Below are 14,810 nucleotides of genomic sequence, written 5' to 3' on the forward strand. Positions count from 1 at the left end.
CATATATCTCGGGCACATAAGATTGAATAAACCTTTAGAGCCTTATAGTCAGTTTCAATTTCATAAGAAGGAAGCAAATTTCAAATTCAATGAAATATATGTAAAGTAATGTAGAATATGATAATATGAACGTTATTCTGATATACACTCGATTTAGAGTCAACGTACTTTTATGCAATTCTTTATAGACATGAGTCTCGTCCTTCATCTGTCATTGTTTGTGATGCTTAATAAATTAGACCGAGATGCTGCTTTATCTCCACAGATTCCAACTCACAACATGGTTCGGAATCACTCAGCCAACTCAAACTTCTTTTTTGGGTGATTAATCCATTTCCAGATAATATTTTCTTTTACTTCATTTGCAAATAATCAAAGCCTACAAATTTGGGGAGTTAGATTAATATGCATTGGTTTAATTATCGTCAAGTGGGTTGTTATGATTCTATTTATGTATTAATAAGGAAAACAACTTGCTTTTATTATGGTTTACAGATAGTCGGATATTTATTTTTTTGGGTTCATGTTTCGTTCATGTTTTCGACCATTAATATGATCCAAGACAAAGGCAGACCATGACAAAAGTCAAAAACATCCATGTTACATTTATACGATTATTTAAATTTATATTAAAACAACACACGTACTTTTTATTAATCTATCCATAGATTAGGAAGTAGGATAGACAGCCCATTGTATTTAGTTTAAAAACAATTGGTTTGGATTCCAGATTTATGTTTACTATGGGCAAGATTCGTTTTGTATAGTCTTACACACACAAAAAAAAAATGCCAGATTTCCTATACTCGGTTTCTTCTGATCGAATTTAAATTTAGTTGAATGTAGTTGCACACAAAATGAGTATTAATTTTTCAATCAAAATCTGATATTTATTAGAAAAATTATATCTATAAAAATAAATTATAACTAAACACAACAAAACACAAAATTTGTTAAACAATTTTTTTTTAATAAGTTTATGTCTAAATAAATAAGTGTTTTATTTCTGAAAATTATGTTCATATAATAAAATTATATTATAAAAAAAAAATTAATACATGAAATCTATAAAACAAAGTACCCCGCACGGATGTGATGTTTGTTGTGAACAGGCTGGTATCAGTGTTGCAGCTCGCCCATATGATTTGCTTGGTGTGACCTCAGCTTTTGAGGCATCTGATATCTTAGATCTTCAACCCGTAATCAAACATTATGTCCCTGTATCTTTTGTGGCCGTAGATTTCTTTGACAAGGCCAAAGATCTCTTTGAGAAGGGGGATGTAGCTTTCGATCTTTCCATAAATAGCTATAACCTAGCTATATCTGTGGTTACACTGCTAACTAAAACTCTATGACTAAACCGTTTGTAGTGCAAAGCCGGTGAAGCCAAACTGATGTTATCAAAAGCTATATCAACACTGCAATATATAAGTCCAATTCACCAGAAAGTTCCAAATGGCTACACGTAAGGCTTCTTCTTCATCATCTTGCCGACTTTTGTCTTTATTTTTCTGCTTGATTTAGGCGCTTTTACGTACCTCCGTTTTTATTTATTTAATGTCTTGCTCCCTCTTTTCAGGGACCTTGCCCTTATTTTGACAGGAGAAAACAATTTTGGTGAAGCCATATAAAAGAGTAACACAAGGCTCTAGTCATACTAGAGCGATGCCTTGGTTTTGATCATCCTCTACCGCTCTCGGGTATCAACTGCTTTCCTCTTATTCCATAAAACACATTATAATTTGAGTTGAAACCTGATGTATGTTAATTCAGCATTTTGACTTGCTTTAAATATTATCTCAACTCCAGCTATACCACGTTGGGTAATTTATACCGTGAAGATGGTCAGACACAGTTGTATCAACATTACAATCGTTATGCCATGATACTACTTGGCGTTTCATATGGCATTGATATAATATTGATAAAATGGGAAACAATGTGGAAGCTGTGCATTGTACCAATTGGACTTTGGATCTCACCAGGGAACCTTTTGGGCCTGAATACGAAAGACAGCCAATAGGTGAAGATAAACTACCTTCATATCGCCTATTTGCTATTACTTGGATCCTTAAGAAGGTCGCCATCTTTCGTTAGAATTGAGATCTATTTTATTGGGTCTACATGCCCTTTTTTCTAGCTTTCTTTTTTTTTTTTTTAACATTATAATATATAATAACCAAGAAAGAAGAAGGATCATTCTTTATCAAGGGCAGCCATAACCGATGTCAAAAAAAAAGGGGAAGCCATAAACTAAGCCTCGATCCACTAGAAGAGCATTTCTTCGACATTGCCATTCAGCTGTGTTCAATGTCGGTCTTCATCATGGTTCTTCTGATCAACCTAATTTCGATAATAGCTTCGATCACTTTGATTTTTTGCAAGCTAATTACTATAATAGCTTCTGTTGACCTCAGTAGATTTTAAATTTTGATTCTAATGGGTTGATAGGTCAAATTATTACCGAATCAATCCAACAATTGAAAATTTTCAATAAACTTGTCTTCCTCATATACATTAAGTTGGTTAATCCGTTGAAAAAAAAAAATAGTTGGTTAACCTAATTATATTTGTTTATTTTCTTAATTTATATTCGCATTGTAATTTTTTTTACCTATACAAATTACATTGTGTGTATGCATCAATAATTAAGAGATGTTACTGGTTATTTGATCCAGTCACTTTCAACTTCGTGACAAGTATATAATACTAAGTATGAAATTCCAAATGTTGATGTGCGCTCAGCGGTTTTCTTAAGTATACAATTATTGAAAAAGTCTGTGATGAACAATTATTTAATATATATCATTTTTGTTAACTGATGATCACTACGAAATTGAATATGCTTCAATTAAAAACTTGTATAGTATATATAATGAAACTGAAAATTCAATGACTAGGGTGATATATTTCGAGCACTTTCATCATGTTTACCGAAAATAAGCGATTATTGCGATGGTCAAATTGGCTTGTTTCATATTAGTTCCGTTTTTGATTTTAGTGTTTCGGTGTGGTCTTTTTTTGACCACCTTTTTAAGCGAGCACCTTTTTTTTTTCAATCGAGCACTTTTTTAGGGTTCTAGACATTGAAAAATTGCAAGCACGTTGTTTTTAAAAATATATGAACCAGTAAGTCATATATATAGTAAACACACAAAAGAGTAAGTCATATATACAGATCTTCAGATTTATTAATCTTTCGGTTTTTGGTCTACCACAAATTTTTTTTACCAAACATCAGTTTTCACCAGATATATCTATTTAGCTATTATAAAATTCAAAAAAATATTTCTAAAGTTCTTTATATGAGAAAAAGTTTGAATGAATAATATAGCAGGTAAAGAAAAAAAATTAAGATATTGTTAAATTTCTAATATATATATTTTAGACTATTCACATAAAGTAAAAAATATTCACTATATTGTTCTTACAGAACAGTATAATATAAGAGCTACAAGCATTAATATTATAAAGAATCGTATGTTAATGAAATTTACCAAAGATTTTAAGTCATTAATTAAGAAGAAAGCTTGTATAGCATTGTACTATAAGTCTAGAACCCTATAAAGATCAACTTTAGCTCTAGAAAGGAAGACTCTAAGCTCTTTTTCACGCCCTTTCGTGCATAGCCACCACGAGGACATATTGTTACTCTTATGTCACTAATAAATTCTTTAACTGGTTCATCAAATTTCAACTAAAATATGTACTATATTATTCTCTTGATTTCTAGATTTTGCTTCCAGCAACTGATTGGAAATTATTAGGGAAATTATTATCACTGCGATATGTGGTTGATGTAGTCGTTTTTGTCGTACGTATGATTAGTGCGATTGAAGTTGTATAGTCAAAACTCAAAATACTCAATGAAAGAATTTACATAATCTTACTAAAATTTAGAAGTTAGAAGTAAGAACATTGCAAATAATTTTAGACACATTATACCAGTATTCAAGAAAGCGCTAGACGTTAGGCGGACGGTGATACAACGCCTAGTGCCTAGAACGCCTAGTCGGAGTTTAGACGATTTTTAGGTGTTTTAAGCGTTTACAAATAAATAAATTTATTATATATTTTATAGAGTGCAATATATAAATTTATATGGTTTGTTTATAAATAATAAAATTTACATATTATATATCTTAAATATATATTCAAAATTTAAATTACACATCAAAAAATTTTTTTTTTATAAATATCATATATAAAACATTTAAGAAATAACCGCCTAAACCGACTTTTAGAGCACTGCATTATACACATTAAAAATTGAACATTGGTGTGCGAAAAAAGTAATAGAAATATGAAACCCCTTTTACGAAAAAGAAGAAGTAAATGTAAAAATAAAAGAAAGAAGATAACGAGAATTGAGAAAGACAGGTTACAATAGGCAATAGCAAACGATCTGGAAATAATTTATCTTTGGAGTTCACGTTTTCCTCAACTTTCTGACAAATGTAAGTTGCTGAATCGATTTGTTAATTGGATATTTAAAAGCCTAATTAACCTTCGTTAATCTGTCATTTTCCTAATTTAATTTTCATCAATTGTTTTTTCGTATTAGTTGACGGGTTAGCTTTCAAGTAGAGACTCGTAAGTCGTAAGCACATATGTGTTTTTTAAAAGACATTCTATTAAAATGCATGAAATGGTCGGAAAAAAAAATACGACATAATAATTTTTTCAATATAGACGATTAAGATGAAAGAAAAAAAAGTAGATTTAACTTACACTTTAGCTAGTTTTGAATATCAATCAAACTAAAAAGATAGAGAATTGTGAGCGAAGAGTCTACTCTTTGTAAATTACTCGTTGATTTAGCCATGGTCTCCTCGACTGCAATTACCTTGTTCTTCAATTATAGTCCATTGTATTTTTTGAAAAAAGATTTAGTTGGTTTGATTGGTTTCTATGTTCAATTCCAAGTATCTTAAAGAATCAAATTTCCTTGTTTCCAATAATGTAAATCGGGTTCCTTTACTCTTACAGTTTTTTTTTTCAATGTCTTCACTCATACGTACACTACATTTACCTAATATATGAATGCATCCAAATCCATAAGTCGAAATGGGAGAAACTTATCTCGCTGATCATTCTGAATAAGGTTAGAAGGTGAAACTGATGGAAGTAATGAAGCAGTGATTTTTGTTGCGGATTCAATTTTTGTGGCAATTTCTTCTGCGGAAAGTAATTAACTTATTGGTCCTTTTACTAAAAAAAAAGTTTGTTTAAAGACTTTAACTTTTTTGTATCAACGATTTGGATATATTAACTATGTAAAAATAGTTGCACACGTAGTGATTAAACTTTTGAAATGCGCTTAAATTTAAAATATGTAATTTACGTTGATAGTTGAAACAGTAAGGATTATTTTATTTAATTTGTTACAACTTCTTATTATTCGTCCTTTTGTGACGATAAATCAAATGAGAAAATTACACAGAATAGTCAACCCCATGTGATAAACCTTTTAGTTCATAATTTGTTAGTACGTTTCTTTCATTTGTTATAGGTATATTACTTGTTTACAATTTTCACAGAACCATTATTTGTACATCGTAAATAACGTTTACTAGGGTCTAGGGGCATTCGTTTTTTTCTAAAATGTATGGCTATCTCTTTTAGTGAACAAATTGTATATGTGTGGTTATCTCTTTTAGTGAACAAATTCTATGCTAATTTTTTTGGTTAATGAAGGATTTTGTTCGTAGAAATTTATGACAATCAAACCACAGCGATGGGTTGATCTCCAAAATGTGTCGGTTAACTGATCTTAGTTAGTTAATACTTCGTTTATCAAAAAGAAAAAAAATATTAATACTTCTTTTTATTGCAAAGAATATTCATTAAGTCGACACCTAACTATAAGAGCATCTTACTAGGAGTAGGAGCAAATTCCAAGATAGAGTAGCTTTAGTTTTTGATAAAGTAATGTCACCTTCTATATCATGTATTCAATAATTTAATTAGAATAATAACAAAAAAAAATAATGAAGATTTTGTTATCTCTATATGTTTCTCATGAAAACATAGAATAAAATACATAAAACAAATAGAGACCAAAAGATGAGACATATGAGGGAGGCTAAATTAGTTGTTGGAGGCTGCTATCTGGATTACGCCGCCGTGGGGTCCCCAACGTACTGTTTCTCCGAGATGTTTCTCCAAATGAGTAACTTATGCTAGTTTATTTTTTTCTTACAGTGATGTATAAAAATGAATGTTTTCTTGTTAAAATAGGACATATTACTATTTTAAGAAAGAGACCTTAGCACTTTTGCAAGAAAAACTTATATCTTGGTTTTAAAAAATACTTTAAGGAGTTTAGTTTTTTTTATACAGTGAAAAAATTCACTGTTTCGTACTCTTGTAATAATTGTCTATTTTTGTAGAAATCCTTTTGTGTTCTTAGAATTTAAAGCGAGACTTGTGTTAGGATGGAGAGACTACAATTCAAAACGGAGCTCATTATAACCTCAAACACTAATAGAACCGGTCCAATCCGACCGGTTCGATGAGTTTTGTCCGTTAGTGCGATGATATATTGATTTGTAAGAACAAACGCAAAACCATTAGTGGCGATCAGTTTTATGGCAATCCATATATTTCAGGTTGGTTAAATATATTTAGTCTTTACAAACCAACATCATATTTAATAGAACAGTCGATGGAACCAAATGTTTTTTAATCTTATAATCTTCTCATATTATTCGATTTTGGTAGTGAATAAAGTTCTAAATCCGTCCCTGTTCCTACCAAACACTTTTTTTACGTTCTTTCATAATTTGTAGGGTTTAGGATTAATGTGGTTCTTGGGTTAAAAATCTAACTAAAAGAAATGATCAAATGATATTTTGGAACCTGAAAAAAAAAATGGCGGCTGATTACTTGGCGATTTTGGCAACAAAAAGTCAAGTCAGCCGAGGGAAGTAACCGGTGAAGCCGGTGGCCTCAAGAATGACTTGACCGGAACGTGGCCGTGTGATGTGAATTATAATTGAGCAATGTGGGAGTGAGTATCAAAGTGTATCTGTGTTCACAAAACTGGTTGAGCAGAATAATTCCAACATCTTGTTTTTTATTGATTGTCGAGTCATATTTGTTGCCACCTTTGAGTTTTAAAATACCATTTTATTTTTTAATTCTCCTAAAAAAAGTGTTGTGAATCAAGAAGACTTCGGAGGGGTAGACTTTCTGATTTCTGTGGTCTTTCTTTTCAAGTTTTTCGAAGTAAAGATATAAAACGTATATTTTGGTTCATTAAGAGCAAAAAAAAAAAAACTGAATTTGTAGGATTTATTTTTCACGTTTTGGGACCAATTTACTCTCTAGTGGCACATGTCTCCGGTCTCAGTAGTTTTTTTTTGTTTATTTCAAACTCCTAAAATATAAAATTTACCTTAATATGAATATTTTTGGTGGTTTCCTAAACAAAGCATAACTAACTATAAGACGAATTCTATAACATGTGAGTGATAGCGTGTAATACAAATGTTCAAAGAAATATCATATTTATATAATATTCCGGTACGATTCTTTTCATCCCGCATTTGTTGCATACGGTTCTGCACCGTCTTCATTCAAAACCATAGTTAAACTATTTATTTGTTTTTGTCGACAAACTGTTTCGTGGTTTAATCGCATTTTTCTTACAACAAGATAACAATACTATATTAACAAAATTACAAACTTAACCCCAACAAATATTACTAGCTAGTATCACATTATCACTAACAAACACTTAACTAACAAAAATATGAACATATAAATAAACACATTTATATCGATATAATGTGTGACTGAGGTTAACCAACACATTAAAATATAATACAGATACATATATATATATATATATATATATTATATTACTGTCAGTTAATCCGTCCGTGTATATCAGTATATATACTTCTAACTTTGTGAACTTAAAAAAAAACGTTTAAAAACATCGGTCGACTTCAAGTTTGTTATGATGTTGATTTGTTTTATTCAAGCTTAGAAAGTGTCGGTGAAAATTATCTAAATTATAAGATATACTTGTTGTCTTTGTTGCTCTATTTGGATAAATGAATCGTCTGAGTTGTGTTTTACAACTAGTCAAAATAGCATGTTAGTTGAATAACTATTATTAAGTGCGTAACTATACGTAAGTTGGTTTAATTAACTAATCTAGCTAGCTAGTGGCATGTTTATACAGAGTCGAATCATTTATGTGCTGGACATTATTACGTGTACGTCCACGCATATAGTTTGGGATCGCGTTGAAAAAAACGGGGCGAGATAATCGCAAATCAATATGTCGATCACTATTTACTAATTAACGATTGTTAAAACCTAAGTTATGATAGCATTTTTTATAATAACTAACAATGACAATAAATATTTAATTGTGAAAAATCAATTGAGAAAATAATACTATTAAGTGTCAGCAGTTGATGAAAACACGAGGCAATTTGAAATTTTATATATCATCTATAAACTTTGACAGTTTCCTGTCTTATATTTTTTTCTTACAAATTTTGAGAAGATATATACGTATGTATGAATCATGAATGTATATATTGGTGGTTTTCAACAAAGACAGCTACAATATTTAAGACACAAATTTAATTTAATTTATTAAAATGATCTCTAAAATTTAAAAGTTTATCTTAAAAAACCATTAACCAGTACTTGAAAACTTTAATTAATATTGTAGCATTAATACCAAAAAAATACTAAGACAGCGGCAAAGCCATAGAGACATCTCGAGCCTATTAAGATTCAAAGTGTATTGGAGTAATTTTTTTTGTCAACGTATTGTATTATAAAAACCAATATTTATATTATTGAATATAAAATTTAATAACTTATCATGTACTATCATTATTTTATTATGATAATTACCATATTGCGACTTGCGTAGTCGTTTTGAAATAAGAAACTAATCATTGCTTTTGAAAAGTATATGAGACATTATTTGATTTTTTTTTGGTTTTAACCACGAGAGTATATTACGTTGAAAGAACATATGAATAAGATAATTTTAATTTTCTAATTGAAACCCATATTAACGTCAGAAGAATACTGCGTTACATGTGGTGTTACTTGGTTGGTTTACAATTCTTTTGTCGTTTAGCATTTTGATTGTAGTTTTCGTTCTCGAAGAAATCATATTATTATATTCATGTTTGTGTTATAAAATATATTTTCTTTACTATTGCGATTTTACTACGAAGGTTCCATTCGAATTTCGACTTAATTTTGTTATTATAATAATTAATAAAAAAAGACTGATATCTTATCGACCGGTTTGATGCCATACAAGATTTGGTTTTGGAATCGGGTTTTAATCAATTATATTACTTTTTGTTGCGTAAAAACTTTTGCTTATTTTGTTAAATTCAAATTAAAACTAGAATCTTTTTTTTGGTCTTAGTTTGGATTTAATCGAATAAATTGTCTGAATTAGTTTTTGATCAAACCTTTCATTATAAACTAGCGATAACTTTTTCTTTGTACATTATATTTTAAAATATATGAAATGTAAATGTGGAACAATACCTACTTTAAATATATTAATTCAAATATATATATATATATATATATATTTACATTTTTAAATTTTAAGGTTTGATAAATGTTTGACAACATGTTTAATACCTGTTTGACAACATGTTCAATTCATTTAAAAAATAAGAGGTGTTTAGAAACATATTCAAAAAATGATTTTAATACTTCTATTTTAATAGTATACATTAAACTGATATAAATCTGACTGAAACACTCTTAGATTTTAAATGTAACGATGAGATGAAACAAAAACACTTAACAAAATCAAGGTATATATGTTCAGTCACGAATAAAATGAAAACGTCTATGAAGAAGTCATGGGGATATGCTAACTAGATAGACTCCAACAAGATGATTAATGTTTAATTGCCAAGCTGTTTTTACAGCTACTTTTTTTTTTTTGTCAAGCTGTATATTTTTATCTAATTAAGCATGATCATTTCAATCGATTAGAAACAATTCGACCTTACTATAAAACTCCGACTGAAATCTCAAGCTATGTAGTCTATGTTGATGTAGAAGACTTTCTTTTAATATATCAAATGTTCTGATATCGTATAAGATGATATCTTATATATCAAATATGGTCAAAAACATAAAACTTTATAAGAAAAAAGCACTCGTAACAAAGACACAAAAAGTTTATTAAGTGATTTTGTAAAAAAAAATCATCATCACGCACAGCATAGTGATGGTGGGGGTGTGAAAAAGCTATATTCATGAGTTAATTGGTCCTTTCCTAAATTTCACAAATTGTCAAATGACGTTTTAATAAATATTGATAAAGTCGTCAAGGAAAGCATGTATAAAAATGGCTTTAAACCTATGAATCTTTGGCCAAAAAAAAAAAAACTATGAATCTAATATGTCTCTCACAAATTACTTACTTCTCTTGCCTGCACATGATCCCTATACTTCTGTCAGTCTCTGTTCTCTGTTCATTTCGACAGTTTCTGATAATATATAAGTCAAATTATTAAATATCTCTGATTTAAATATTCACATTCAATAAGTTATCTACCAAAGTATTAATTACAGACTTTGGGGCTGCTAATTTTTTTATTAAATTGTCAAGTACAATCATAAGGTGTTATGTTGGTTTTGAACGCTTTCAAAATTCGAATTTGAATTTTAGTTTTTTTTTTTTTAAGTCATACTGGTAAAACCAGGCTATGAAACGGTGTCATCCGGTTGAATAATCGGCTTAATAAACCTTTTCTATATATTTTATAAAGTATAAGCAGTGTTAATAATCTTAAATCAATGTGGTCTAAAATAAACTTAGAATTATGTTATATCGATACGTTAAGAAAACATTTATTAAACATTTCAATCTACGGCAACTGCCACTGAATATCCTCACAATCAATCGATTATGGTGTCAAACTTGGATTCCAGGAAATTTGTGGCATTAAAATTTCGACGAACATATTTTTTAGGAATGGATTATTAATTTTGAAGAGTTTTGCAACTTGTGTTTTTGTATAAAAATCAAGAAATGACATAAATAAAATAGGGTTCTTGTAATAAAGAAATGACATAAACAAAACAGTCTTTAACATAAAAAAAAAAGACATAAACAAAACAGGCTTCTTGTAATAAAGAAATGACATAAATAAAATAGGGTTGTTAGAAGAAATTGTCTAGATAAACATTACCAAACCCAAAAATACTTTCAATTCAATACCCAAAAATCCTTCGTGGCACGCCATTGACTACTGACTAGGGAATCCTAAAACAATCTAAAGTGTCATTTGGTCCTAATTGCTATATAGTAGTTACATGGTACTAATTCTTTAAATAAAATACAAAACATACATATGTTTATAATTAATAACATTCCATCCATTTCATTATAGTTTATAAATATTACTGTATCATTTTCACATAGATTAAAACTAATATGTAATTGTATTACATACTTTATTCATATATTTATCTATCTAATTATTGAACCTGAAATCATATAGCTAAATTGAAATTTAGTTAAAAACGATTTTTCTTGTAAACAAAAATAAACTATAAAAGACATTTGTAATCAAACAGAAAATACTTCTTTTTTTAATAACATGTATAATGTAGTGTTAAATAATAATTAGTTATATTATCATGTTATCAAATTTCCAACATTAATTTTTCTTTGATGTCACCCTACACTTACCACCGACGACTAAACCTATTACCAGATATTGATAATAGATATGGAATTATTGATAAAAAAAAATGTGTCTTATATACTATTTTATTTTTACGTGAACAGTAATTGAGTGCAGAGGATTTAAAAACTTCATCATAAAAATGTTACTCAATAATATTATTTTGGTCTAGACTAAGTTATGGGAATCCTTGGTGTAGCACCTTTTTTTAATAATCTTTTTGGAGAAAAAAATTTCGCCATGTGCTTTCTTGCTAATTCTTTGAAAGTTCTAACCACCCTTGAACTTTGATAAGTTATAATTCTAGGAGTATCATACTTTCGCAGATAAAAATAAATCAATAATGTAATTGTTTTAAAAATCATATATATGTGTTTATATACAATACAAACATCGCTCGAGCTAACTACATGACCTCTAACTAATTGACCAGCCCATAGCCGTTTTGTCTAAAGGATTTTTGTGAGGAAAAATATTATATGATAATTGATGGGCAGCTCAAAATCTGAGAATGTTTGGAAAATACAATTTTAAAATATATCCAATAGGTGGGATCAACAAATGAAGCACAATTTTTATGCATCTTCTTTGGGAAACATAAATTATTATACCTTTTTTTTTCACGACATAGATTATTGTTTCTTTGCACGATTAAATATTTTCAACCTACATTTATGATTGCAGTTTCGTAATAATTCCTGCCTTTTATGTTCAACTCTAATTCTGTCTTTTCTTGTCTTGTATATAGAATTCTGTGGTTTTGTGTTACAGCAGGATTTCCAAAACAATTTACACTTAGTTTCGAATTGCCAACTGCAATTAACTTTTGATACTTTTTTTTTCTTTCCTCATGTGGTAGTTCTTTTCCTTCACATTTAATGTGGTAGTTCTTCTTCTTCACATCTAATGTGGTGGTAGTTCGTGTAGTAAGATGTCATCATGTTCCATAGTGCAATTAAATTAGTTGTAATTTTATGTAAGAAAGTTTAAATTATTTTGTTTGTTATTACCTTCTTTTTTTTTCCCTCGTTTGTTATTATCTATTGTACCATTTTTAGCGTTCATATTAGTTCTTTTTTGAAAGACTATAGATCTCCAATCGTACGAGAAGGGAAAAAAGCTGCAATGGCACTAAGTTTAATCCCACATGCTATATTTCTCATAATTGAGATTTCACATGCTATCTATACTTACCTGTCCTTATGTTCACATAATGGGAAATTATACATATATTATAGACTACTAAAAATAAATAAGAACTGGGGAATTTTGAAAAGGAAAAAAATTAAGAGGACAAGAAAACAGACGTGGCGTATACGATGTAGAGAATTTTGTAAAAATAATTGAAACGAAATACAGATATGAATGTTTGGAGTAGAATAAATAGTAATAGTATAGTCTCAGTGCTATGTGGTATGTGATGTGGAGATAGTATGATTTATATTTGTTACGATCAATTATGCTATATAACACGCACGACTAAAAATTTTAAACGGATGTTAACACAATTATTACAGTCGAGAAGTGTGGAGCGAGTCGACGCGGTATTTTACACCGAGCCACTACACGCGACCTCGCAAATGTTATTAAATCACATTTTTGTATGTCACAAATCAAAGTCGTTGTTGTTACTTTGGTCTATTGTACAGTTTAATTTAATTGAACTTGGAATTATAACTCGGTTTCATCTTCCAAAACAGCTGTCTTCCTATTGATCGCGAATGTTTCTTATGTCAGCCAACTTAGGACATTTGACTTTAACTTATAATCACCCTTTTTCTATACTTTTTTGCTTGTTAAGGTTTTAATCCCATTTCTATATTGTATACTGTAGTTTTTCAGAAGCATTAAAATTCTTTTCTTACTATATATTTTGTAGTTTCCATTTGTATGCATTTGAAAAGATTAGGAACAATCTGGCACCACATTGTAATTTGCATGATCGGAAAATTTGTGGTCCTCTTCCCATTGATTTCACGCACCAGCAAGTTCAATCTATTTTCCGGATAATAATTTATTTTTGAAATATTTTACAGTTTTCTGCTGACTGTATACGATTTACATCATTTTAACATTTACGGAATGTCGGTAGAAAAATTATATGATCGAAAATGATTATGGTAGATGTCATTGTGATTAACATAGCTTAACAAGCATCCAATAGTAGCATTTATTTTAGAATGTCTGATATAAAATTTGGTTATTATTTCAATCGGGTGGTTGAAGATTAGTTTTCTAAGACTGTGGAAATTTCCTGATCTTTTGTTTTTTTTTAATTGTAAAACTAACAAAACCAATAATTGCCAGCTAATAGCGAAATTAAAATAACAAATCAATAGGGAAAAAAAAAAACGTAGATATTGAATCGGTCCCTTCTGAACAAAGGCCACCTCAAACGACTACTTTTTTCCACTATAAAAACAACTCTTTTCCATGCAGAAACACAATCAATCACTTCTTCCTCATCTTCTTCGAACATCAAACATTTTCTTATAAGCCGGTGAAAATTATCCGGTGAAACAATGGCGACTCCGGCATGGAGTCATGCCAGGGGTCAATGGGTAGTAGCCATTTTGGCGTTACTTGTTGGCTCGGCTATGGCTACCGAACCTTACTATTATAGCTCTCCTCCTCCACCGTATGAGTATAAATCTCCACCGCCTCCCGTTGAATCTCCTCCACCTCCTTATGAATACAAATCTCCTCCCCCTCCGGTTAAGTCTCCACCACCACCGTATTACTATCATTCACCGCCGCCGCCGGTGAAATCCCCTCCCCCTCCTTATGTTTACCACTCTCCTCCTCCTCCGGTGAAGTCTCCTCCACCTCCTTATGTATACCACTCTCCTCCTCCTCCGGTAAAGTCTCCTCCACCGCCATATTACTACCACTCTCCTCCTCCTCCGGTGAAGTCTCCTCCACCACCATATTATTATCACTCTCCACCACCACCAGTGAAATCTCCTCCTCCTCCTTACTATTATCATTCTCCACCTCCTCCGGTCAAGTCTCCACCACCGCCATATTACTACCACTCTCCACCTCCTCCGGTAAAGTCTCCACCACCACCTTACTACTACCATTCTCCACCTCCTCCGGTAAAGG

The 14,810-nt window shown here is 30.3% G+C and overlaps 1 protein-coding gene across 1 annotated transcript; it reads left to right on the forward strand.

The window, feature by feature from the left end:
• Nucleotides 1-14,140: 14,140 nt before the first annotated feature.
• On the forward strand, nucleotides 14,141-14,803 carry LOC112081643 (extensin-2-like; the record flags this gene model as incomplete). Its single annotated transcript, XM_024148492.1, has 1 exon — nucleotides 14,141-14,803. A coding segment is annotated over exon 1 (576 nt), but the record flags the coding sequence as incomplete, so codon positions are not given.
• Between the last annotated feature and the right edge of the window lie 7 nt (nucleotides 14,804-14,810).

Source organism: Eutrema salsugineum, unplaced genomic scaffold (assembly GCF_000478725.1).
Source record: "Eutrema salsugineum unplaced genomic scaffold, Eutsalg1_0 scaffold_10, whole genome shotgun sequence".
NCBI classification, from domain to species: domain Eukaryota; kingdom Viridiplantae; phylum Streptophyta; class Magnoliopsida; order Brassicales; family Brassicaceae; genus Eutrema; species Eutrema salsugineum.